This window comes from Callorhinus ursinus, unplaced genomic scaffold (genome assembly GCF_003265705.2).
Source record: "Callorhinus ursinus isolate GAN/ISIS: 27379988/994484 unplaced genomic scaffold, GSC_fseal_2.0 scaffold75, whole genome shotgun sequence".
Classification (NCBI taxonomy): domain Eukaryota; kingdom Metazoa; phylum Chordata; class Mammalia; order Carnivora; family Otariidae; genus Callorhinus; species Callorhinus ursinus.
Window position 1 is genome coordinate 4,758,727 of NW_027397137.1, and position 23,654 is coordinate 4,782,380.

General features: G+C 59.7%; 1 protein-coding gene across 2 annotated transcripts in view; it reads left to right on the forward strand.

Moving 5' to 3' along the window:
- The first annotated feature begins 1,036 nt into the window (after positions 1 to 1,036).
- Positions 1,037 to 23,654, forward strand: part of PDXK (pyridoxal kinase) — a 31,972-nt gene continuing 9,354 nt past the window's right edge. The window contains exons 1-7 of one of the 2 annotated variants that reach the window (XM_025863530.2): positions 1,038 to 1,249; positions 12,342 to 12,396; positions 18,501 to 18,605; positions 19,199 to 19,282; positions 20,300 to 20,346; positions 21,016 to 21,101; positions 22,082 to 22,127. In XM_025863530.2, the coding sequence (XP_025719315.1) occupies positions 1,163 to 1,249; positions 12,342 to 12,396; positions 18,501 to 18,605; positions 19,199 to 19,282; positions 20,300 to 20,346; positions 21,016 to 21,101; positions 22,082 to 22,127 (510 nt within the window). In that variant the 5' untranslated portion in view covers positions 1,038 to 1,162. Of the gene's footprint in view, positions 1,250 to 12,341; positions 12,397 to 18,500; positions 18,606 to 19,198; positions 19,283 to 20,299; positions 20,347 to 21,015; positions 21,102 to 22,081; positions 22,128 to 23,654 lie in introns of both variants that reach the window. The other variant, XM_073887028.1, reaches the window with a different exon arrangement.

Genomic DNA, 23,654 nt, shown 5'->3' on the forward strand with positions numbered 1-23,654 from the left:
TACCATATTAGGTGTTGGGGATTTCCAATGTGTTAATGCGGGAAATGGGCTTAGCACATAGTAAGCGCTCAATGTTAGCTATTATTATTAATTAGGAGGTACTTCCTCTTGAAAACCGGGACAGCCAAGGCACTGCCCTCCTTCTTCTCTATGCCCGCATTTGCCAGCACCACATCGGCCTTGCCCCCAGGACAGAGAGGTTTAAATACAAGCAGCCAAGGGACCCACATCACCCAGCCCTAAAGTGTGAAGCCCCCGGGGCGGCGCGGGAAACTCAAGGGGGAACCCAGGGAATGCCTCAGCCCCGCGGAGGTGGGAGTGGGAGGTGGAGGGCGGGGTAGTGACTGCTGGGGAGTGGGGGGGACGGGACTCGCGCTTAATGGTGGGCTCTGAAGGTGGAGGTGGGGCGGGCGGTGGTGCGTGGGCACCCTGCAGCAGGAGGGTCGGCCACGTGTGCAGGGCTGGAGGGGACCGGGCGCCTCGGGGTCCCCAAGGGTGTCATGGCACCGCGGAGATGTCCCACCCCCAGGCTTCTGCGGGGGGGTGAGGGGTGGGGGCGGCACGACCGGCCGCTCCCGGTCCCCTAGACGGGCGCCCCGGGAGGGCAGGGCTGGCGCCGGTCCGCACGGGGGCCGGAGGGGCGGCCCCTGGCGCTGCGGGGGGGGTTCGACGGCCCTGCCGCCCCTGGGGTGGGGGGCGGGCACCGCGGGGCGGGAAAGTCCCGCGGCGCGGGCCGGCCAAGTCGCACGCGCTCCGGGTCAGAGGCCGGCGGACCTCAGACAGTGAATGAGCGACGCGACGGTGCCCTGGCCGGGTGGACCGAGAACCACCCCCACCCCCGGCGTCCGGCCCCGCGGCTGCCCCGCCCACGCGCCGGGAGCGCGAGTGACGCCGCCGCCGCCGCCGCCGCCGCCGCCGCCGCCCGGGCCCAACGGGGCGCGGCTCCGGCTTTCCCGGTCCCCGGGCGGGGCTGCGCGGAAGCCCCGCCCCCAGCCCACCCCCCGCGCCGAGCGGGACCGGCGGTTCCCGGCCGCGCTGAGGTCACAAGGAGGCGGCCTGGCGCCCGAAGCGAGCGCCTGCGCCGAGCGGAGCCGAGCGGAACCCAGCGAGGGGCGGACACGCGGACGCCCGCTCGGCCCCGCGCCGCCGCGGCAGGCCCGGCATGGAGGCGGAGTGCCGGGTGCTCTCCATCCAGAGCCACGTCGTCCGCGGCTACGTGGGCAACCGGGCGGCCACGTTCCCGCTGCAGGTAAGCGCCTACAGCCGGCCCGGCTTACGTAACCGGCCGGGGTCCCCGCATGAGGGCCCGCGGCGGGGCGCCCGCCGCCGAGCCCCGTGACCTTGGCCCGGCCCGCGCTCCGCCGCTGCTGGAGCACCGGGGGCCCCTGCGCGGAGCGGGCGCCCGCCGAGCGTCAGGCCCCCGCGCGTGAGCTGTGGCGCACTCGCCACCCGCGCCCCTGCCCGCAGCGGGCGGCCGGGGGCTCCCTGCCGACGGGAGAATGCGGCGGGCTGCCTCCTGACCCTGCCCCGGGGGCGCAGGGGGAGGGACGGAAGGCAGGTGTTTGCAGGGCTCACCTGCCGCGAGGGGGAGGAGCAAGCTCGCGGACTCTGGCTCCCGGGGGCCAGGGTGGGTCCCACCTTGCGGAGGACTCTTCTGGGAGGTGGTCGCCAAAGAGGCGGATGGGGCAGAGAAGGCCTCCCTGCAGGTGTTGGCTCTGAAGAAGAAGAGCCCAGAGACCGATTCAGGCCCGTACCCTTTTGGCTTTAGAAGCTGCGTTTCAAATGTTTTATAGCCTTTACTTAATGGTGGGCTTCCCTCCCTCCTCTCTTGCCTGTCCTTAATGGGTCTCCCAGGCCAGGTACCCACTGCTTCCTGCTGCAGCCCCAAGGTTATGGCTGGGTGGCCCTTGGAGGGGCAGAAGGAGGCCTGGATGCGGTGGGCTTTCATGCCAGGCCAGAGGCAATACCAGGGTGACGGGCACTTCCCTGCCTTGCCTGCCCAGCAGGAGTGCTGGGGGTGGCCACAGCAAGGTCGTGGCTCTCCTGGACTAACCACCTTTGGCCTGTTGTCCCTGGCCTGCACCCCCGGGGGCAGGAAGCAGGTGTGGCTGGGCCACTGCGTGCCCCCTCGCTCCTTGGAGTAGGGTGGATTGTGTGGGCAGGGTCACTGGAGTGGTCCTGTGCTTGGGGAGAAAGGTGCAGGGTCTCTGAAGCAGGGGCCCACCTGGAAGGCAGGACCAGGCAGGGCTCTTGAGAACAGCTTCAGCCTGCTGTCCCAGTGGTAGGAGCAGCCCTCGCCCTTCTTAGCCAGGGAGCCATGGGAGCTGGCCTTGGCAGAGGTGTGCAGGGCCCCTGCTGGCTTCCCTGTGTCCCGTGCCCAGTCCCTCCTCCCGGTCCATCCACACCCACTCTCCTCTTTCTCCCTGCACTGGGCACACCGTTCCCCTCCTCAGCTCACCTGGGTCCTCCAGGGATGCACCCTTGTTCCTTCCAGGCTTCATCTGTAGAATGGGCATGACGCCGACTCCCAAGTTGTTTTAGGGCCAGGGGAGATGGGGTGTGTGAACATCTCTTGGAGTTGCTGGCTACTGAATGAGGTGGGTCGGCATTCCCCGGGCGCCGTGCTCACCCACCACCGTGCAGGAGGACCAGACAGGAAGATAGGGCTGGGTGGCACGTAAGTGTGCCTGGGGCATCTCGTGGAGGCTGGGGCCTCTGCCAGGAGGGGATGTGGGTTGGGTTTTCAGTTACTTACCTGTGTGTGTTTTTTGCCCTAATTTCCCCCTCTTTCTCCTAATTACCGGAATAAGATATAGTGTCGGGGGATGGAGAGGGCTGAGGAGGGCAGAAGGCCAGGGGTGGTGGTCCTCCAGACATGCGCCCCCCAAGCTGGACCCCAAACAGGGCAGTGTCAGTGTGTTCGGGCGGCTGTACCAAAGTACCGCAGGCTGGGCAGCTCAAACAGCAGGTGTTTGCGGTCCCTCAGTTCTGGAGACTGGAGTCCAAGATAAAGGTGTCAGCACGGCGGTGTCTGCGTGGCGTGTGGATGCTGTGTTCACTTGGTTCCCCTGTGCGTGTCTGTGACCTGATCTCAGGGACACCGGTCAGATTGCATCAGAGCACCTGGTGACCTTATTCTACCTTAATTATCTCTTTAAAGATTCTGTCTTCAAATACAGTCACATTCTGAGGTCCTGGGGGCCAGGGTTTCAACATAGGAATTTGGGGAACACAATTCAGCCCACAATGAGAACAATTTCCAGAAATTTCTTAGTTCACTGGACACACTTAGTGCTTCCTTGAGCAGAGTCTAGATTTCTTACCAGCCTGCAAATGCTTGTTTTGGCCCCGGTTGCTTAGCTCTGGGAGGATCAAACAGTTAGTACTGCAGGGTGCTCCACAGGGTCCCATGCGGACGTTTTGCTCCCCACCCCCCTCACCCCCATCTGTGCACCGCTGGAGCAGAGCCAGGCAGTGAGAGGGGTGGGGATGGCTGCCGAATGACCTCGGACCAGCCTTAGCACAGGACGGGCTGGGTTGGACGGAGCCTGGAATAGGCTTGGAGGCCCGCACTTGCACGTTCCAGCAGGGGTCCTGAAGGGAATCATCCTGGAACGCCCAGAGTTGTGCTCAGTGGCGGGTATGTTCTCAGTTTGGTCGATCCGGTGGAGCTAGGCTAAGGCATGCTTGTGCACGCAGCTGAGTGTGGGAAGAGAACTTAGCAAGGGCAGCAGGAGGTGGGCCCTGGCTGGGCCCCACAGATTCGGAGAGACCGGAGAAGCCCCTGTGGGGACTGGCTTGCTGTCCCTTTGTCTTGGAGTTCCGGCTCAGGGACGGGGCACTGCCGACTGAGGCTTTCCAAGCCTCGTGTGCACAGTGAGAACAGTACTCCTGGCAGTCAGCTGGGGCCTTGCTCCCGGGGCACTGCCCGGACGGAGCTCTGCCAGTGGTGGTGGGGGGCCCGTTCCTGGGGTGCTCCCGCCTCTGCACCGTGGGTGTGGTACAGACGTGTGCTGGCTGGAGGCCTGCAAGGCTGGGCTTCAGGACCCTGGTTCCCAAACTGCTTCTTGCCGGGTCCCCAAAACGCACCGCTTGCCGTCTCAGGCAGGTAGCCCATGAGCAGCCGCCCTCCCTGGGCAGAGAAAAATGTCAGATGAAACAGAGGAGCAGAACCTTGACCCTGTTTTTAAATTTTGTTTTCAGGCCGAGTCCAAAGTATATTCTAGTGACCAGTGACGGAGGAGGTAGAACATCAGGTGGGATGACCCCATGTTTGCAGAGCAAGGAGGGAGTAAGGGTATGGTCTTCGTGGCCCTGTCCGTGGAGAGAGGGCTGCCAAATCAAGGCCAGACAGGCCGGTGATGCATCAGGGGCGCCTCCCTGTGCACGGCTGGGCCTTCCTGCTGCTCTGGCCTTAGATTCTGGGGCCGGGAAAGAGCAAGGAAGGGTAAGGCGGGGTGAGATGAAGTGCAGCCCGGCCCCTGTTGCCTCCCACACCAGACACTGGTGGGACTGCCTCCTCTCGGAAATTGGAAACCTAATGTTCTCCCGGGCCGGGCGGTACAGTCCGAGCGAGCCGGCTGCGTGTATGTCCGCATGTTGGATCAGCAGCGCCCACTGTGGGGAGCGGAGGTCCCAGAATCCCCCAGGCAGCCGCGCCACCTGCTTCTGAGATATCGTGGTGAAGTTACAGCAGATCTGCGAGCCTTGGGGTGGCGTGAGTGTCCTGGGGCCAGTCTCCCAAGTGCTGCAGACTGGAGGGATTAAAACCACAGAGGTTCTCTCGCCGCGCTGGGGGCCAGGAGCTGAAGTCAGGGAGTTGGTGGAGCCGCATGACATCTGAGGGCTCCAGGGGAGGAGCCTTCCTTGCCATGGACAGGTGGGATCTCTGTGCTGGGGTGGGGGCATCACTGGAGGGTCACAGTGGAGAGGTGCGGCCTTGAAAGGTCACCTCCAGTAGCCTTGAGAATCTGACTTGGGCTTTTGCCTAAAACCCACTTAAATCCCATGTTGGGATCTCCATGACAGTGTGGGGGTGGCAGGGAGTCGTTTATTTCCAGCTTTTCACTTTCAAGAACCCCTGGAGCCTCGAGGTGGCCTTCTTCAGAGGAAGATCTTGACATTTTTCCCTTAGCACTCCTAGGATAGAAGGGCCTTCTGCAGCAGAACTGCATTTGGTAAGAATGTCACCCTGTCCCCTTTAAAAGACATGGTTTTTGCCTTAATGTTTTTCCTGGTGATGCCCATGTTGGCAGACAGTACAACACCGCTGACATGTGGACATTCACATCCTTGGAGGTGGTGTGTTGGGTTTGGAACACGTCCAAGTGTGTTCTAGAATGTTCCTTGTGCTCCAGGACACGTAGCTCTGCTTGCTTCACTTCCTGCCAGTTGTAATGATTCCTGTTGCCCCAGCCTCTGGAAGTCCTCGGGCTGGTCGGGGCTGGTCGGGAATGTGCCAGTCCTGCAACCTAGGTGTGGCTTTTGCTGTTTCCCCAAGAAGGTCCAGAATTGCTTAATTTCTAGATTTCCTAACTCTCTTTCTTGGTTTGGGACTAAGGTTTCTGTTGTTCCTTTTTGCTTCTCATGGAGAAAGCAAGAACTTAATTGGTCGCATTTTCTGATCTTTTCCCCCCGCCGTGTCTGCGTACGTGTGTGTGTGATGAGTATGTGGGCGTGTGTGTGTGTGTGTGTGTGTGTGTGTGTGTGCACGCGTGCTGTCCTGTGAGTGGGGCCCTGGCTCTGGGGTAGCACTGTGCTCTCTGGAAGGGAGAGTGTGTCTGTGCGCAGGGGGCTTACGTGACCCGGGGGCCGTCGGCTTTGTGGCTCATGGGCTTGGTCATCCCCGGGGCACACCTGTGTGGAACTTCTGAGCTAGAACCAGCCCGTTCTGCTCACACAGCTGTGTGGAAGAGTGACACCGAGGAACAGAATAAATGCTGGAGTTTCTCAAGAAGAAAGGAGGCAGGCGTGGGGCCCCGGGCCATGTGGTAGCATCACGTGGTTGGCCCAGGGGGGCAATGCCTGTCTTCCCTGCCCACCCAGAGCAGCCGCCCTGTTCCCTGTCCGTACTTGGGTGCTGCCGGGAGACCCCTTCTCTTAGGGCGTTGTAGCGCAGCCCAGCCCCCAGCAGAACCCGATCGCTAGCACACGGACCCTGTGCAGGCCTGGCAGGGGGGCGTGGGGTGTGCTTTGAGCAGCACGGGGGTCCAGGGCTGTGACAGCTGAGGCCGGGGCGCACACGTGGGCAAAGAGAGCCGTGGGACTGCAGGCGAGCTGCCGGCCGCCTCAGGGATGGAGGGCCGTTTCCCGTTGGAGGTCAGAGGACAGTGGACGTGGGTAGAGCTGAACTGCGGGGCTGAGTAGTCACAGGAGGTGGGCAGGACAGTGGGCACTCAGCCCCGAGGCTGATCAGGATGCCCTTAGTCACATGACACTCTGGCGTCTCTCTTTCCTAATTCTCATTTCCTGTAGAAGCAGCTCCAGGTCTTGCAAAACAGCCATAGTGAGGATTCTTGAAGACAGTGACCCCCCTCCCCCAGAGGAACTGGGGTGGTCTGGGCAGGGTGGGGGAGCTGTGCTGGAATATTCCAGAGCTTCCCCACTCCTGCTGTTCTGAGTGCTCTGCATCCCTGCGAGGGCGGATCGCCTGCCGAGCTGCTGAGTTAATGACCGTGTCTTGCGTGGCTGTCAGCAGAGTGGGTTGATGATGCGGCAGGCAGTGAGGGGGATCTGGCCGCAGAGAACATGAGTCACCCGCCCAGGGCCCCTCCCCAGGGGCTGGCTGGGGAGAGGGAGTGTGCCTTGTTGTGGGGGCTGCTGGGCCAGGGCTCCGGGTTTTTTCTGAAACAGGAGTGGGCTTGCTGGTGGAGCCCGAGGCTGAGGCTTTGGCCATGCCAGCCTTCATCCTGAGGTTCATGGGATGGTGGACGCGTCCTAGGAGCTCACGGTCGGTGGGGCGCCCCAGAACCCTAAACCACCCCCGAGTCCGGGGGCTGCAGCAGAGGCTGAGAAGGCAAGGATCCGCACAAGGTCTCGGGGGCTTGAGACAAAGGTAGTCTACGTTCAGGACATCTGCTCACAGAGATATGGGGGTTTCAGAGCTTTTGGGGGGATCAGAACATGGGCAGCAGCTCTGCAGCCAAAACATGGAATCATGGCGTGCAGGACAGGCAGCCGGGGGCTTCTGCAGGCTGGGGTTTCATGGGTACACCTGGGGGCTTGGCGGGGTGAGGACCATCACGCAGGCCTGGACTAGGTGGTGCGAACAGAGACGAGGCTGCCAGCCCGGTGCTGCTGGGAGGAGGGGCTCTGCCTGTGGGCGGGGAGCAGCAAGAGTGGGTGGGGGCCATGTTCCCCCTCCCGTGGCAAGGCTTTTCTTCAGCTGTCCTTCCTGGGCCGAACAGCATTTCTTCCTCTTTTTCTTTCTTGAAGTATCTTTTGCATCTCTTCACTGTGTGCTGCTGGTGTGCTCGTAGATGTTTAAAAAGTGGGGGGTGGCGGAGGCTGATTCCTGTGTGTGTGCCCGTTTCCGTGGTGACCGCACACTGCCCGCGCCAGTGGAAGAGGTGTGTGCGCGGTGGCCTCCGTTATGGGGGATCCTGCCATAGTCCAGTCGCTCAGGAGCGAGCTCATTGTGAGAGGTGGTGAAGTAATTAGGGGGGGCTGAGGCTAGGCAAGTTGTTACGTTTGTTTTTCATATGTTTCATGTAAGTTTTGTGACTCTGGCGTTAGTGACAGTTCCACATGAGACAGTCCTGCACCCCTTCCCTCCTCCAGAGGCTAATGCCCCTTCTGTTCCTCCACCCAAACACCTGCTTCCACAGCGCCCCTGTCATGAGAGCGGACTCCACGGGGTGATCTCCCTGGGGCCCCAGGCCGTGATCGCAGGAGAGCGGTCCCCCTCCATGGGGCCACCCACACGCAAATGGGGTTGTGCGGGCGGGCACGGTCGCTGGGCCCGTCCTTAGGATCCCGTCTCCCCAGGTGCCGTGGGCTCCACCGTTCACCGCGGCACGATGTGACTCTCACCCACGAGAATACCGACAGGCAGTGCCGTCCCGTAAGTTGGCCTGACACGGGGTTAGTCTTGTCCCTCCGCGGAGCCCACGGGGCACGAGGGACTGTTCCCATGGAATGGGACTCACGCGAAGTCTGTCCGGGGACAGGAGTTTGGATGTGCGCCACACACAGAGCAGACGGTGAGCGTGGCTGGGGAGAACCCAGACCACCCGCCCCAACGCTCACCGTGCATCCGGGACACTGCAAGGGACTCCTGGACCAAGAATCAGTCGGTGTGCGGCTCCCCCTGGGGCCCGGGAAGAGGCGGGGGCAGCAGGGTCCTGTCCAGAAGTGGGGACCAGAGCAGTTACCTCCACGGAGGATTTATTAGGTATTAACCGGGTACCACTGTCCCCCGCTTTCCGGAAATTCACAGTAGCCATAGCCACTTCACTTGTACAAATGGCCTACTGCATGACTACCTCTTTACGCTAACCAGGGGAAACCTGGAGAGGATTTTTGCTTTTATGGAAAAACCATTACTGTACTAACGCAGGCCCTTCATTAAAGCGGAATGGAGCAATGTGAACTTCTAGAAAGCATGGGGTGCCCCTCACTTTCGGCTGCTTTGGCTTGCCCCAGGTTCCCGAGGGCCGCCTGCTTTCGGAAAGCGCGGGAAACCTGCATTCCGAGCCGCGGGGTCTTCGTGGAGGCACCTGCGTGGCCCTGCACCTGGCACCTTCCGGAAGCCGCCGTGCGGCCAGCGGGAAACTGGGAGCGGCGCTGGGCCCGCAGGGGCGTGTGGGCAGGGGCTCTGCCTGGGGTGCGAGCCCACTGGACGGGGCGGGGCCACCGCGGCACCCGCTGGCTGGGTAGTCGGCCTGCGCCTGCGCAGTGGCATGCCCGCGGTGGTGCGTGCCCTGCGCGCAGCACGTGCACTGAGTAATAAGCCGCGTCTGCTTTCGCTGTTGAAGTGGAGAAGCAGGCCCTGGCCCGGGGCTCAGCTCACTGTTCAGAAGCGCGAAATAGGGACTTCATTCTCCGATCGGTTTGCCAGCTTCCAAGGATTAATTATCTACACGTCCAAAAGCACTGGAGCAGGATGGGTTTTGGCAGGGGTTTCAGGATTTGTGTCACGGTCGCTTCAAAGCTGTTTCTTTAGACTTGATTAGAATCCTAAGGGATATGAAGCAGCGCTGGCTGAAGCCGGGGACAGGAGTCTGTGCATCGAGCAGGCAAATTTGCAAAGGGCCAGTTTTAACTGTAGTTTAACGAGACTGGTGATTTGTATTTAAGTTCTGATAATATCTGCTTAAATATTTTGGAGAAGCTTGTTAGATAGAGATCACAGGGGTGTAGCTCAGTGAGCGATCACAGAGGGAGCTCGCCTGTGGGCCCCCCGCCATGGACAGCGGGGAGTGTGAGCAGCACCCAGACGACCACTCCCCACACCCAGCTGCCCGAGCAGCCTCTGCAGACCACCAGAGCAGTGGGGCCCAGCTCTGAAGGTTCAGGGGAGCCTTGGAGGGTGGGGTGCGTGGTGTTGGGGTGAGTAGGGGAAGAGGCTGGGAAGTCATTGGTGTGCAGGAGAGGGAGGGGACGGCCGGGGACTGGCCACCCACGGCCCTTGGGTTCCTGTTCTCATTGTCTCTCCCACACACCCGCCAGGCTTTCTCCTTGCATCTCCCCACCCCTCCGCTGTCCCCTTCTCCGGCATAGTCCACGGGACACCAGCCCACCCCACGCGGCTCCTCTGTAGGAACTGAGGTTTCAGTGTCCCTGCGCCCTGTGGACTATCTGTGCGTCTCCGAAGTTTGTTGAAATCTCTCACGCACGTCCCCTGTCCTGTCTTGTGGACCAGTGTCATAAAAGGCTCCTTTGTTCTTTCTCATTTTCCTGGGGTTGGGGAGGGAGAAGAGTCCAAAAGTCAGCAGGCTGGGTGAACCTGACGGCATTTGGTTCATGGGGGTGTTAACACTGTGAGGCCTCCTTCCCCTCCTTCCCCTGTGGTCACACCCGCTCTTCCATCAGCAGCCGGGCTCACGTGGCTCTGACGTCCCACACCCCCTCCGGGCGGCTGTCCTGGCCCTTCCGTCGGTGCCTCCTGGTGTTCCACTACTTGTGTGTGGCTGGTGTGGCTGGGGTCTCCCGGCAGCCCGTGGGCGGCCTCAGCCCTCGGTGTGAACTGAGACCTGGCCCGGGGTGGGAGGGAGTAGAGGGGAGACGCCACGCGCACTGGGGGTCTGGAGCAGGGGGCCGGTGAGACAGACACCAGGGGAGGTGTGGCAGATGTGTCAGCAGATACTCATTAGGCCCTGCTCTGTCCCCACGTGTCCTGAAGAACAGGCTCGTGCCCTCCTGGAGCCCCTGCCCGTCGCAGGGGGCAGCTGTGCAGGCATGGTGGGACTGGGGGCCGGTGTGGCAGAGGAGCCCTGGGGGCCACAGAGGGGGCGGGTGTGGTGGGGCTGGGAGCACTGAGGAGAGGTGAGGAGACAGGATCCTTCCAGGCTGACGGGCCGGCCCCTTGGTGGCCTCATGCAGGCAGGTGCTGGTTGCTGGCATGGGCCCAGCGCCAACCCCAGAGGGAGCTGTGTGCGGGGACAGAGGGGGTCAAGGAGGGCTGTGCTTCCCCAGGAAGGGGTGACACGGAGACTCTGAGAGATCGTGTTGGCCTGGGCAGGACCCGGCAGGGGTGGCACAAAGCAGGCAGAGACGGGGAGACAGGTGCCGGCACGAGGTGAGCTCGTGCTGCTGGGTTTCCAGGCAAGGCTGGTTGTGCCGCACTCATGCCCGCGGGGGCAGGGTTTTCCTGGTCCGGCCTGTCCCAGCTGTGGGCCCTCCCGCAGTGCCGGGTGCCAGGGGGACAGCCGCGCCCTCAACGGGGGCAGAATCCAAATTAACACCTGTCTTTCGTGACATGGTTTCACATGGCTCCAGAGTCAGGGCTGGCCACGAGCCCGTCTGGACTCGAGTATCCCACAGACAGGTTGTGGTTGGAGCCCATGTGTGAGCCCCGCCGCCCGCCCCCTAGCCTGCCTCATTCACACAGGGGTGGGGGGCACAGAAGGAAGGCCTGAGGGAGGCCCCACCCCTTGCTCTCGTTGGGGGCCTGCCTGGTTCCCACGGGTCTGGAGGACTTGGGCAGGCCCTGGTACACCGCTCACACGGATGAGGCTTTGGTTTGCTCCTGGGTGTTTGGGCCTCACCTTGTGGTGGCTGGCAGCTCACGGCTTTACCCTCACCCCGAGCCACAGAGGCCTTTGTGCAGTACGGGGCAGACTTCCTCAGGCAGCTGGCTCTGGGAGGGATGAGGAGGGACACAGTGGATGCTCTGAGAGCTGTCAAGGGTCCGTGTAGCAGGGCCCTGGTCCTGGGTCTGTCTGCAATGAGGCCAGCCAGGGCCAGCTGCGAGGGTCAGGTGGAAGAGGTCGGTGGGGCCTGGCAAGGACCCAGGGCCAGCGTAGGACACAAAGGCCGAGGGATGGGCTGGGCATTGTCCTGATGCCCACCGCCTCTGACGGTCAGGGGTCACGGGAAGGGCCCCACAGATAATGTGGCTCGTCCCCCAGGGGGCTCCGCAGCCGTCTTGTTGCCTGAGTGAATCCATCCATACCTGCCTGTTAAATGTGCAGAAACGGGAAAGGTGAGCAAAAGGAAGGATTGCTCTGGGATTTGCCACTTCACCGGCAAACAACTGTCCACACTGGCTTGGGGAGGCATCTGGGCTGTTTGGGACATAACCTTTCTTCCCCTTCATTGAAGGAGGAGCTCTTACTTTTTATAAACTTCCTTTTTTACTCCGTGGCACCTGGAACCTGCGTGCAGTCACCTGTTCCCTGTGCTGTGAGGCGCGTGCCCAGCTGTGGTGCAGCCACAGGGCGGCCACCCGCCCCCCAGGCCAGGTCAGCGTGGCTCCGCACTGAGGTGTCCCGCCTTGCCGCCAGCGGGCCAGGGCTGAAGTGCCCCGGGGGCTCGAGAGCCAGGCTCCTGGGGACGGAGTGGCCAGCTGTGCCGTCCAGCGGGGAGCCCTTGGCCCCACCCCCCGAGAGGGGTCGTGGCCTCAAACCCACATTCTCGAAACAAAGAGGGCCTCACAGCCCTCTCCCCGTGTCTGAACAGATGGACGTCTCGCTGTCTTTGCACTTTCAAGCGTTTTCACTTGGCAGGACTTCCAAGGCTTGGCCCTCTAAGCTGGTGGCGCCCCGACATGCTTCCAGACGCAGCCCCTCACCAGACACACATAGCACCGAAGCGCAGACGTTGAACCCAACTCAGGGAGAGCCTCCTGCCTGCCCGCGGGGTCCTGGCTCTCTCACACTTGGTCCTTCTCTGTCTCGCAGGTTTTGGGATTTGAGATCGACGCGCTGAACTCTGTCCAGTTTTCCAACCACACAGGTAAGGCATTGTTGGCCTGAGCAGGCACCGAAAAGCGGAATGTGGGCCCGAGAAAGGGCCTTTAGAAATCTGGGGCCCCACCCCTCATCTGACGGTCAGGAGGTGGAGCCGGAGGGACCGCCCAGCATGTGAGGGGCGGAGGGGGCTAGGTTGGCCTGGCCTTGGGTGTGGACGCTGCATTTGAATCTCAGCCCGGTTGCTTGAAGCTGAGTGACCCGGTGCAGGTTGCGGGAGCCTCCCGGCACCTCAGTCTCCTCTGTGAAACAGGGACCTGCTCCTAGCACCTGCTGCGGGGCCGAGCCCTCTTCCAGGTGACCGCGGACCGTGAGCAGGGCCCCGTGTGTGCACGTGCCACTGGTGGACGGCGAAAGTAGGTCCTGATTTTCTCTGTTAAAAACCAGCGCCTCGGAAACTCACGTGGTGGTGTTGGTCTCAGCGCAGGGGGCACAAGGACACCTGTGCACAGAGGCTTTGAAACAGAACTGCTAACTCTAGGGCCCGTGAGGGACACTGCCCTCAGAAAGGCCCCGAGTTGTCGGGACAAGCTTCCTGAGCCCGCTCCCCACACCCCCTGGCCCCACGGCCTCGAGAGCGGCCTCTCCTATGACCCCACAGTGCCGTAGAGGCAGGGGCATGAGGCCATTCCCTTCCTGGAAGCACCCCTGCATTGCGTCTCCTGAAGTTACTCTGAACGCAGACAGAACCCCAGGAGCACAGAACGTTCTGAAGAGCACCAGCAGGGTGTGCGGGTGGGTGCCTGGGCCTCAGCCCACACGCTTAGGAAAGATAGCCTGTAGCTCTCTGGTGTGGCTTTTCTTGGAAGGGACGGGATATCATGAGTCATGAACTGAGGGGAAGAATGACATTTGGGATAATTCAGAAGAAAACAGTTCTCACCGAAAGCCCTTCCCTACTTTTGCTTTGCTGAGGGTTCTGGGTGCTGAGAAATTTGGAGAAGCCCTAAGAAGTTTAAGTCGATTCAGCGAACTTCCCTGAATCCCACAGTTTCTTTCTTTCTTTCTTTTTTTTTTTTTAAGATTTTATTTATTTATTTGACAGAGACACAGTGAGAGAGGGAACACCAGCAGGGGGAGTGGGAGAGGGAGAAGCAGGCTTCCCGCGGAGCAGAGAGCCCGATGTGGGGCTCGATCCCAGGACCCCGGGATCATGACATGAGTCAACCGCAGACGCTTAACGACTGAGCCACCCAGGCGCCCCAATCCCACAGGTTCTATTGGCTGTTTTAACCACCTTCCTTGTTGTTTGTTTAAGTAAATGAGCCAAACCGGCTTGGCCACTAAATGTTGGAGTTAAATTCATTGCTAAATATCACATGGTGCTATAATCAGCATCGGTTCAACAGAAGCCAAGAAACTGCCGCTGCGCTTTGCACAGATCCCAGGCTGAGGGAGGGGGCTTCGGGGGGCTTCGGGAGCACGCAGCTGCCTTCTGGGCTCCCACAGAGCCTCTTCAGTTGGCGGTGGACTGACCATCCCAAGGGGTCCTCTGACCCTGGTGCAGAAGGGGTGGATGAAGACCAGACCCCCGAGTGTGTGGAGCCCACGCAGGTGCAGGGGGTAGCCAGGGCCAGAGGGGGTGGGGGCTTCCCTTCCTCTGCTTCCTGGCAGGGCCGCCACCCCAGCCTCTGGATGCCATGCGGTGCCTGCCTGGTCAGGGGGCTCCTCAGGCAGTTCCTGGCCGGCAGTGACCCCGAGCACCCCCACTTGGGCTCAGCAGGGCTGTCTATGCAGCCTGATCCCGGATCTCAGGTGTTCAGTCCTGGGCTTTGGACCCAGAAGTATTTAAGGTCTTTTTTTTTTTTTTTATCTTTCTCTCTCTTTTTTTTTTCTAAAGATAGATGAAGAGTGTGGTTGTGAAGTCAGGGGGTGGGGCAGAGGGAGAGGAGAGAATCCTTTTTTTTTTTTTAAAGATTTTAAGATTTTATGTGTTTATTTGAGAGAGAGCACAGCAGGGGGAGGGGCAGAGGGAGAGGGAGAAGCAGGCTCCCCGCTGAGCACGGAGCCCGACACAGGGCTCTATCTCACAACCCTGAGACCATGACCTGAGCCGAAATCAAGAGTTGGATGCTCAACCAACAGAGCCACCTGGGTGCCCCCGTTTTTACCTTTTTATTTAATTTTTATTTTTTAAATATTTTTAAAAGAGATTTTATTTATTTATTTACTTGGAGCATGAGCAGAGGCAGAGGGGGAGAGAATCTCAAGCAGACTCCCCACTGAGCCCAGAGCCTGGCGAGGGGCTCGATCCCATGACCCTGAGATCATGACCTGAACCGAAACCACGAGTCACTTCTGACTGCACCACCCAGGCGCCCCATTACCTCTTTGTAAAAAGAACCTGGAGCACTCACTGTGAACAAGTACCCATTAAGGCCTGTGTATGCGGGGAGAAAGTCACTGCACCACCTGTCCCCATCTGTGAGCTGCTCCAGCTGTCTGGCCAAGGCCTCGCTGTTGTGCTGTTTCCACCATGTGGTCCTACTGTGTACTCAGTGCTTGGCTCACACCGTGCATGACTGGCCAAGACATTTCAACCACATGCCGTCTGTACCCTGCTCGATGAGCGGTCCCCTGGATCACACGCGGGGACCCCTGAGCAGTGCCTGGTCACTGCAGAGGGCTCTGAACACGGCCGCCCACACTGCTTGTTTCCTGGGGTCGGGTCCGTGTGGGGACGTTTCGAGCAGCTCTGTTCCCAAGTACGCAGTCCTGTGAGCTGTGATCCGCTCTTCCAGGTCAGAAAGCCCTTCTTGTTTTATTTTTTTAATTTTAATTTTTTTTTAAGATTTTATTTATTTGAGGGGGAGAGAGAGAGCGCGCACACACAAGCAGGGGGAGCAACAGAGGGAAAGGGAGAAGCAGGCTCCCCACTGAGCAGGGAGCCCGATGCGGGACTCGATCCCAGGACCCCAGGATCATGGCCTGAGCCGAAGGCAGACGCTTAACTGACTGAGCCACCCAGGCGCCTGACCTTTTTTTGAACAACACCTTTCTTATATTTATGTGCCATCAAGTTAATTCACCTGGTGAGGTGTGTAATTCGGTGGTTGCTAGTACACTCACAGAGGGAACATTTTCACTGCTCCAGGAAACTGTACCAGAGTAACTCCCTGATCCTCACCGTTGCCCCTCCTCCTGGCTGCTGGACCACTCATCTCTCATTCTCGGATTTGCCCGTTCTGGAGATTTCATATAAACAGAATCATACGATAGGTGACCTTTAGTGTCTGACTTCTTCCACTGAGCCTCATGTTCTCCAGGCTCATCCGTGTGGTAGAGTGTTCCTGTGTGTCACTCCTGGTCATGGCTGAGTAATAGTCTGTCACAGTACGGACAGACCACGCTTTGCTTCTCTGTCCATTTGTTGATCGGCACGGGTTTATGAATCATGGCTGTTAGGAATGCTGCTGGGGGCACCCGGGTGGCTCAGTCGGGTGAGCATCTGAGTCTTGATTTTGGCGCAGGCCATGATCTCAGGGTCGTGAGATTGAGCCCCACGTCGGGCTCTACACTCAGCGCAGAGTCCGCTTGAGATTCTCTCCCTCTGCCCCTCCCCCCCTCAAATAAATAAATCAGTCTTTAGAAACAATGAGTGCTGCTGTTGTGAACATCTTTGTGCACATGTTAGTGTTCTCCCAGTGGATAGACCCAGGAGCACACTTGCTGGATCGGTTAGTAGCTCTGTGTTTGATCACGTGAACGACTGCCAGACTGTTCTCCACGCCGGCTGTACCACTTTTTGGCCCCACCTCAAAGTCTAAGAGCTCATCCCCTTCAGGACATCCTGTTTGACTTGTCTTCGTCTTTTACATTCTAGTCAGCCTAGTGGTGCGAACGGAATGTGTTAAAAAACGAAATTCAACCAAGTAAATTTGCAGATCTAATTGGTTTTGTTAAATGATTCATGAATCGGGCAGCATCCCATCTGGCAAGTAGAGGGGAGCTCCACTGAGCTCAACCGAAGAGAGGTTTTTAAGGACTTATTTATTGATTTTAGAGAAAGAGGGAGAGAGACAGAGTGTAGGGGGAGTGGCAGAGGCAGAGAGAATCCCAAGCAGATCCTGCACTGAGCCTGGAGCCCGATATGGGGCTCTCTCTCACGACCCTGAGATCATGACCTGAGCTGACACCAAGAGTCAGAAGCTTAACTGACAGCACCACCCAGGCACCCCTGAAAGAAAGGTTTTTAAAGGCAGAGAGAGCATTAAAAAAAAAAGAAGAAAAGAATGTACTAGCAGGGAATACCTTACTTGGGCAAGACAGTCCCTCTAAGGGGAGCAGGGGGTCTATCAGCCAGTTTCCCAGGGTTGAAACTGCAGTTAGCTTTGGTATTAAGTCTTGGTTTACCGACTTGGGGTCTTCACATAAGTGACACCATTCCCAAATGTTTCTTTAAACAGAGCTCATTGTGGTTCGAGTCAGAAATGGCTGTAGATCAGGGCGCCTGGGTGGCTCAGTTGGTTAAGCGTCTGCCTTCAGCTCAGGTCATGATCCCAGGGTCCTGGGATCGAGTCCCGTGTTGGGCTCCCTGCTCAGCAGGGAGCCTGCTTCTCCCTCTCCCTCTGATGCTCCCCCGGTTTGTGCTCTCTCTCTGTCAAATAAATAAATAAAATCTTTAAAAAAAGAAAAAAAAGGCCACAGATTGAGGCCGGAGAGGCTCCATCCTGGGTGAGCAGGTTTTCCAGAGTAGGGCTGGCACACTTTCCCTGTTAAGGGCCAGATAATAAATAACTGGGGCTTGGCACCTTCTGTGCACTCGCGGTGTGAAAGCAGCCAGAGACCACACGTAAAGGACGGGATGCAGCTAAGGTCCAATAAAACTGGAGCTTTATTAACAGACACTGAAAATGGAGTTCCATAGAATTCTCACAAGTCATAGAGTATTACTCTTTTTTTTTCCCCAACCATGTAAAAACGTAAAAGCTCATTCTCAGCTTGGAGGCCACACAAAAGCACGCAGCAGGCCAGGTTAGGCTCACGGGGCCTGGTTTGTTGACCCCTACTTTGGGTCCGCGTTTCTCGGATTTGCTGTGGATAAGAACCGGCTGGGGCCTTGCTAAACCTGAGGGCCGGGCCCGGGCCTGGGAATCTGCATTTCAGATGAGCCCCCAGGGGTGCTGGTGCTGCCAGTCTCAGAGACCCCACTGGGGAGAGGAAGGGTGATGTGCTTTGGAGGAGGGAGGCTTTGGGAGCTCAAGGGTCAGAGGGACATTCCTAGGGGTTAAGGATAGCCACAGGGTGCCAGGGGCCCCCAGGACCACCCCCAGACCTGGCAGTTCGCTAGGGGACCTCCCAGGACTCAGCAGGAGCTAAATCAGCCCAGGGCAAAAGCTGGTGAGGAGAAGTGAGGCACCAGGCCCACGCTCCAGAGCCACCAAGTTTTCATGGGTGAGCTGCGGGGTGTCTGTGGTGTGGCCCCAGCCCTCAGCCTGCGTGGGCAGGGGTCCTCCTACGAGGCAGGGGGGTGCCCTAGGAGTCCCATTGGCAGCATGCTCACTGCCTGTGTGCCTGGAGCGAGCAGGGCACCCCGAGAACCCAGGTCACATCTGGCTCTTGGTCAGAGCTCGACCCGAGACCGGCTCCGGTTGCAGCTGAGTCTTGCAGGGCTGGGGTGGCGGGACGTGACGGGCCCTGCCTACCGAGCGTTCGGCCTGGATGGGGGACGTGCACAGCAGAGACTGGCAGAGCGAGCACCCCGCGCCCCCCACGCACCCCGTAATTCAGGGAGAAGGCCACAGCTGCGTCTAGTGTGGCAGCACGCCAGCTTGGAGAGCTGACCGTCCCTGTGGCGCCGGATCGGTTCTGGAGGGTACGGGCGCTGGGAGGGGGACGCCTGGTGTCAGCAGTCAGAACTCCGGGGGCATATGAGCCAGGGGTGTTCGCGGGGGGGTGCTGAGGCTGATGGTGTCAGGGCAGGGAGCCACTGAAGCGCGGCATCTCGGGCCTTGCATCAGCCCCCGGGGAGAGCACTGTCCCCTGGCGTCATCGAGCGATGGTCTGGGCCGCGGCGGGCCGTTGGGTGAGGCTGTGTCTCGCACACCTGCCCCGGGTGTCAAGGGCCTGAACGTTGTGCTCTCCCCACAGGCTATGCACACTGGAAGGGTCAAGTGCTGAACTCAGATGAGCTCCATGAGCTCTACGAGGGCCTGAAGCTGAACAACGTGAACAAATATGACTACGTGCTCACAGGTGAGTCCGCGGGAGCTGGGTGCTGGTCCCTGTGTGCCTCGCTCTAGCGGGGGGTGGGCTCGGCCCTGGTCCCGGCCGCCTTCAAGGACAATGGCCTTTGCCACCCGAGTGACCGCCAGGCCCCCGTAGCAGGACCTTGGGGGTCCCGGCCACGTGGCGCTCACTCAGATGGGCCATGCTGTGTCACCACACTACTGGGGCCATGTGGGGGACACGTGGGGGGCACGGGGGGGTGAAAACACCTAGGTCAGCCACCTACTGCCAACCTGTTGCATTGGTTCCTTAGTCAAGTTTATGGTAAAAATATATATTTGTATTTATCTATGTAGTTGGAAGGGAACATGCTTATTGAAAATGGAAAAGACAAAAGAGGGAAAGTGTTCCTTGTACACTCTCACAGCTTCTTCCGTTCACTTAACACTTCTGGGAAATGCCTGGTGTCCCCTCAGTGACTGCAGATGTTGGGGACACTTTGCGCCCTGCCCACCGTTCTCTGGAGCAGAGTGGTTTTGGTGGTGCTCTTTCTCCTTGGGCGTGGTCAGTTGCGGTGAGCCTTCTGTTTTATGAGGGTTGCCCGGATTTCCCTCCCAAAGGTTACACGAGGGACAAGTCCTTCCTGGCCTCGGTGGTGGACATCGTGCAGGAGCTGAAGAAGCAGAACTCCAAGCTGGTGTACGGTGGGTGCCGGGCCATCACCTCCTCAGGCAGGGTGGACCTGCGGCCCTTGAATGGTGGCTTGGTCTCCTTCCTTCTGGCGCCCCTCCTTCCCATTCTACCTCCCCCGGCCTGTAAGCTTTGAATGTGCTGGGCGTGCAGGGCTGTGTGCCTTCAGGGCTCTGGAAAGGGTTCAGAACGTCTTCACAGTGACCCTGGTGTCTGTGGGGACAGTTAAGAGAAGTGGGTTGCATACGTGCGGTAATCCGTGTCCGCGTGTGGAGGCTGGAGAGGCCAGACCCTGCGGTTGGGGTATGTGTGGCCACTGTTGGCCCTAGAGAGGGTGGCGGAGGGTGTGGATGTCCCGGGTGGGGCCTGCCTAGTGAGGGTGGACATGCCAGGTGGGGCCCAGCTGTGGAGGGCGAGGCTGAGGCACAGCTGAGGGGCATGCCAGGCCTGTCTGTCCCTAGCCCCAGGCCGCCACACCAGCCCCTAGGGTGTCTGCCCCCCAAAGGCCTCTCCTGCTAAGAGACATGGAAGATTCGGGTTACTCTTTCCCCCTGGGACTCAGACGTGCACATTCGGGGCTCTGCAGGGCCCCCCAACGTGTGTGACACTTCCTACATCCAGGAGGGAACTCCAGTGGCCTGACGTGGGGGTGCAGGTGTCCCAGGTGTAGAGGCCAGTCCCCACCCTCAGTTGGTCTGATGCCAGGTCCCACACTGCGGCCCACTGCCCAAAGGGAACGAGCTTGTATGGGGACAGGCGACACTGGCCTCAGCCAGGAGGAGTGCATGGAACTGCTCTTCTGTGTCCCTCTCTCGAAAAAGGTGCAAATGATGGTCAGGTAGAAATCAGAGCATTCAGTCGTCACGGATGACAAAACACAGAACGCTAGGTGACAAGGCGACTGAAGGTAGGAGGCGCTTTTCCCACGCTGTTAGCTGCGTACGTCAAATTTAACAAGGAAAAGAAATGTTAAGGGCTCTCATCCTGTTGGGAGCAGCGATTGTTAATAGATGCCCTTTGTGTCTCCACAGTGTGTGACCCGGTGATGGGTGACGAATGGAATGGCCAAGGCTCCATGGTTAGTGATTTCACGCGTGTGCTTCCACACATAGGACACTGCACACGTCCTATGTCATCCTGCCCCGGAAGTAAGGGTTGGCAGACAGGGTTTCCCGTAAAGGACCAGAGAGCAGATATTTGGGGCCCTGTGATCCGCTGTATCAAAAAGCAGCCCCGGGCATCTGGCTGGCTCAGCTGGTGGAGCAGTGTGCAGCTCTTGATCTCAGGGTCATGAGTTCGAGCCCCATGTTGGGTATAGAGATGACTTAAAAATAAGATCTTTTAAGAAAAAAAAGCCACAGTTTGGAAAGGAACAGACATGGCCATTTCCTAATAAAATTGCACGTATGGACACTGAAATGTGAATTTCCTATAACTTCTGTGTGTCACAAATGTTATTTTTTTACCTTTCCCCCCAAACACATAAGAGCAGACGGGCCGTAGCTTCCCGCCCCTGACGTCACGTAGAGCAGGGGATGCCATCCAGTGAGGAAGGTGGAAATCCACCGGCGAGGATCACCCTGTGGCTCCCAGAGAGACCTAGGCCGGGAGGGATCGCAGGGGGTCAGCCCGTGCCGGCCGCGCAGCACCCCTGTTGCGGGCCCCCACCTGGACCACGGGGCTCCTCGGCAAACACGCTCTCCTCTGTGCGCATCAGCCTATGTCCCTTGTCACCCTTTTCCTTTAGTACGTTCCAGAGGATCTCCTTCCCGTTTACAAAGAGAAGGTTGTGCCGGTTGCAGACATTATAACCCCCAACCAGTTTGAGGCTGAGTAAGTAATCTGAAACCACTACAGCTTTCAGACCTCCTCACGGGGCTTGCCGGTCAGGAAGGCCCTGCCTCAGAGCAGAGCAGAGATCTGGCAGCAGGGTGGGGGACGGGCCATTCTGCCTGGGGGTGCCCTGGCCCGACAACAGCAGCAGGTGGTCATTTCACCCCAAGTCCTGGGATCACGCTGACCCCTAGCCATTTTCCTGAGCAGCAAGAGCCTTTGGGGACAGAGAGGGGAGGAGCTGAGGGCACATGTGGGTGACACAGGTCATGGGTTGGAGAGCCCATGCTAGCTGATGCAGGGGACCATCCTGGCACTCCAAAATCCACATCCCAAATCTCTACATGAGATTAAAAGGAGTCAGCCGGGCCCTCGTGGTAGCGAGCTTCTGGGCCTTTCTCGGACTGCGGGGCCACCTGATGAAGAACTAGTGCGGGGAGTAGGGGTGGGTAATGAGCAGTACCTGGTGCCGTGGGGTGTGTAACTGAGTGTCCACATGGGTTCATCTCTGCCACAGTGCAGTTTCTTGGACCATCAGTGGGGTTCCCCCCGTCTCTGAGGCTGCCTTTTGAAGGAGGGGTGGGTGGGGTGCTTGGACTCCTAGGGACGTGGGGTCCCTGACCTGGCCCGTCCATCCTGGAGGATGGCAGCTCACCCCAAGGACCCTGAACCCTTGGTGGACCTGTGTGAGAGCGGTATGTTAACCATTTGCAGTTTGCATTTTGCATTTTGACTTTCAGTGGACATCAGTCACTCTCATGGGCCACTGAGGGGCCATGTGTTTCTGTCCCTTGCTGTGGTTAAATTTTACTTTCGGCTGGTCCTTAGCCACGTCGCGGTGGTGACCAGGTCTGTGATGGCCAGCAGACACTGAGCTCCTACAGGGATGGGAGCGGGTTACCAGTGCCATAGTAGCTCTGGGGATGTTTCCAGCAGGACCCAGAGAAGCAAGGGCTCACCTATGCTCACCTGTCTTACAGGTTACTGAGTGGCAGGAAGATCCACAGTCAAGAAGAAGCGTTAGCGGTAAGACCTCCCAAGGCCTGGCATGGGACAAGTGGCACCGTGTGTGGTGGGGAGGGGATGGCTGTATGCCCTTGGGGATGGGGGGTGGGCACCCAGGTGGCCGGCATCCTGGTTCCCGCCGCCAACCAGCAGGGGCTGAGGGATGTGTTGTAAATTCCCCGGGGCCCCCTGCACCTCTAATGTGCATCTGGGTCTGGGCTGACCCGCTGCCTGCTCTGCTCATAGCAGGTGCCTGGAGGGGGGCTTCTGGGGCGGCCACAACAGAGTGCCACACACCAGACAGCTGAGAACAGAAGTGTCTTCTCTGCGGCCCCGGGGGCCAGGAGTCCGAGATCAGGGCATTGGTGGGACTGTTCTTGGCCTAGATCAGTGGGGAGGAACCATTCCTTGCCTGTCTCCCAGCTTCTGGTGTCCCTGGGCTTGTAAACCCATCGCCAGGCTCTGCCTCTGTCTTAAGTGGCCTCCCGTTGGTGCGTCTGTGCCCCCCTCTCTTTCTGAGGACACGGGGCAGATCAGATCCAGGCCCATGCTGGTGACCTCGTCTTGACCTGCTTGCATCTGCGCAGACCCTGTTTCCAAAGCAGGAAACAGGAGACACTCCAGGGTTGTGGGCCGAGGGTCTGGGAGACACAGCCTAGCACGCAACAGTCACAGCATTTCCTGCGCGCTTGCTGTGTGCCCGGTACCGAGAGTCCCGCGCACCCGTGACCCGTGTGTGTGCACGGGAGGCCCGCCCTCCGGACGAGTGTGCCATCGCCCCAGCCGGTGTAGACAGAGAGGAAGAGCCCAGAAACCATCTGTGCCAGGCGAGGTCCGGCAGAGACCAGCAAGAGGGCGTGTGCGTGGCTGGCACGTGGGGGTGTTGGTGTGTGCGTATGCACGGAGGTGCGGTGCTGTGCTGTCTGGGCACACGTGTGCAGGTGTCTGTGTGCACGAGGAGGCTTATCCAGGGTGTTGGCTTGCACCTTTGGGGCCAGGTGGGCACATCCGGGACCCGCCGCAGGGCCCACTGACGGGAGAGGCCGCCTGGAAGTGAGGCAGGTGGGGTTTCTTCTCTGAGGTTCTTTTCAACTTTCCCCCGTGGAACTTGTTGCTGGCCTGTCATGTAGCCTTAGATGGAGTTCCTGGGCCACGTGCCCGAGCGGCGGACCGGGTCCGGCACAGCAGGGCGCTCCGCCGTCCATGGCTGGGCCCCGTCGGAGCCGTGGCCTCTCTTCGTCAGGAGCCAGATCCGAGTAGCGGGCCCAGGCACGGGCGCGGCAGGCCCGAGGGGCTGCGGAGCCTCTGTCTCCCCCGCGTGCGGAGGGAACGGCGGAGCCCCCCTCTCCGCTCTGAGGGCCCCCGCACCCTGGGGCCTCAGAGTCAGGTGCCCGACGCAGCCGCACGCGCCGAGAGTTCGAGGCGGTGCTTTGGGTGGACGCGCCCCACGCGTGAGGCCGGGAACGCACGGCCCGCAGCCTGCGCGGGGCTCTGGAGCAGAGCGTGCCGCCTGAGCGGCCACGAGCCCCGGTCTGAGGCTGTTGCTCC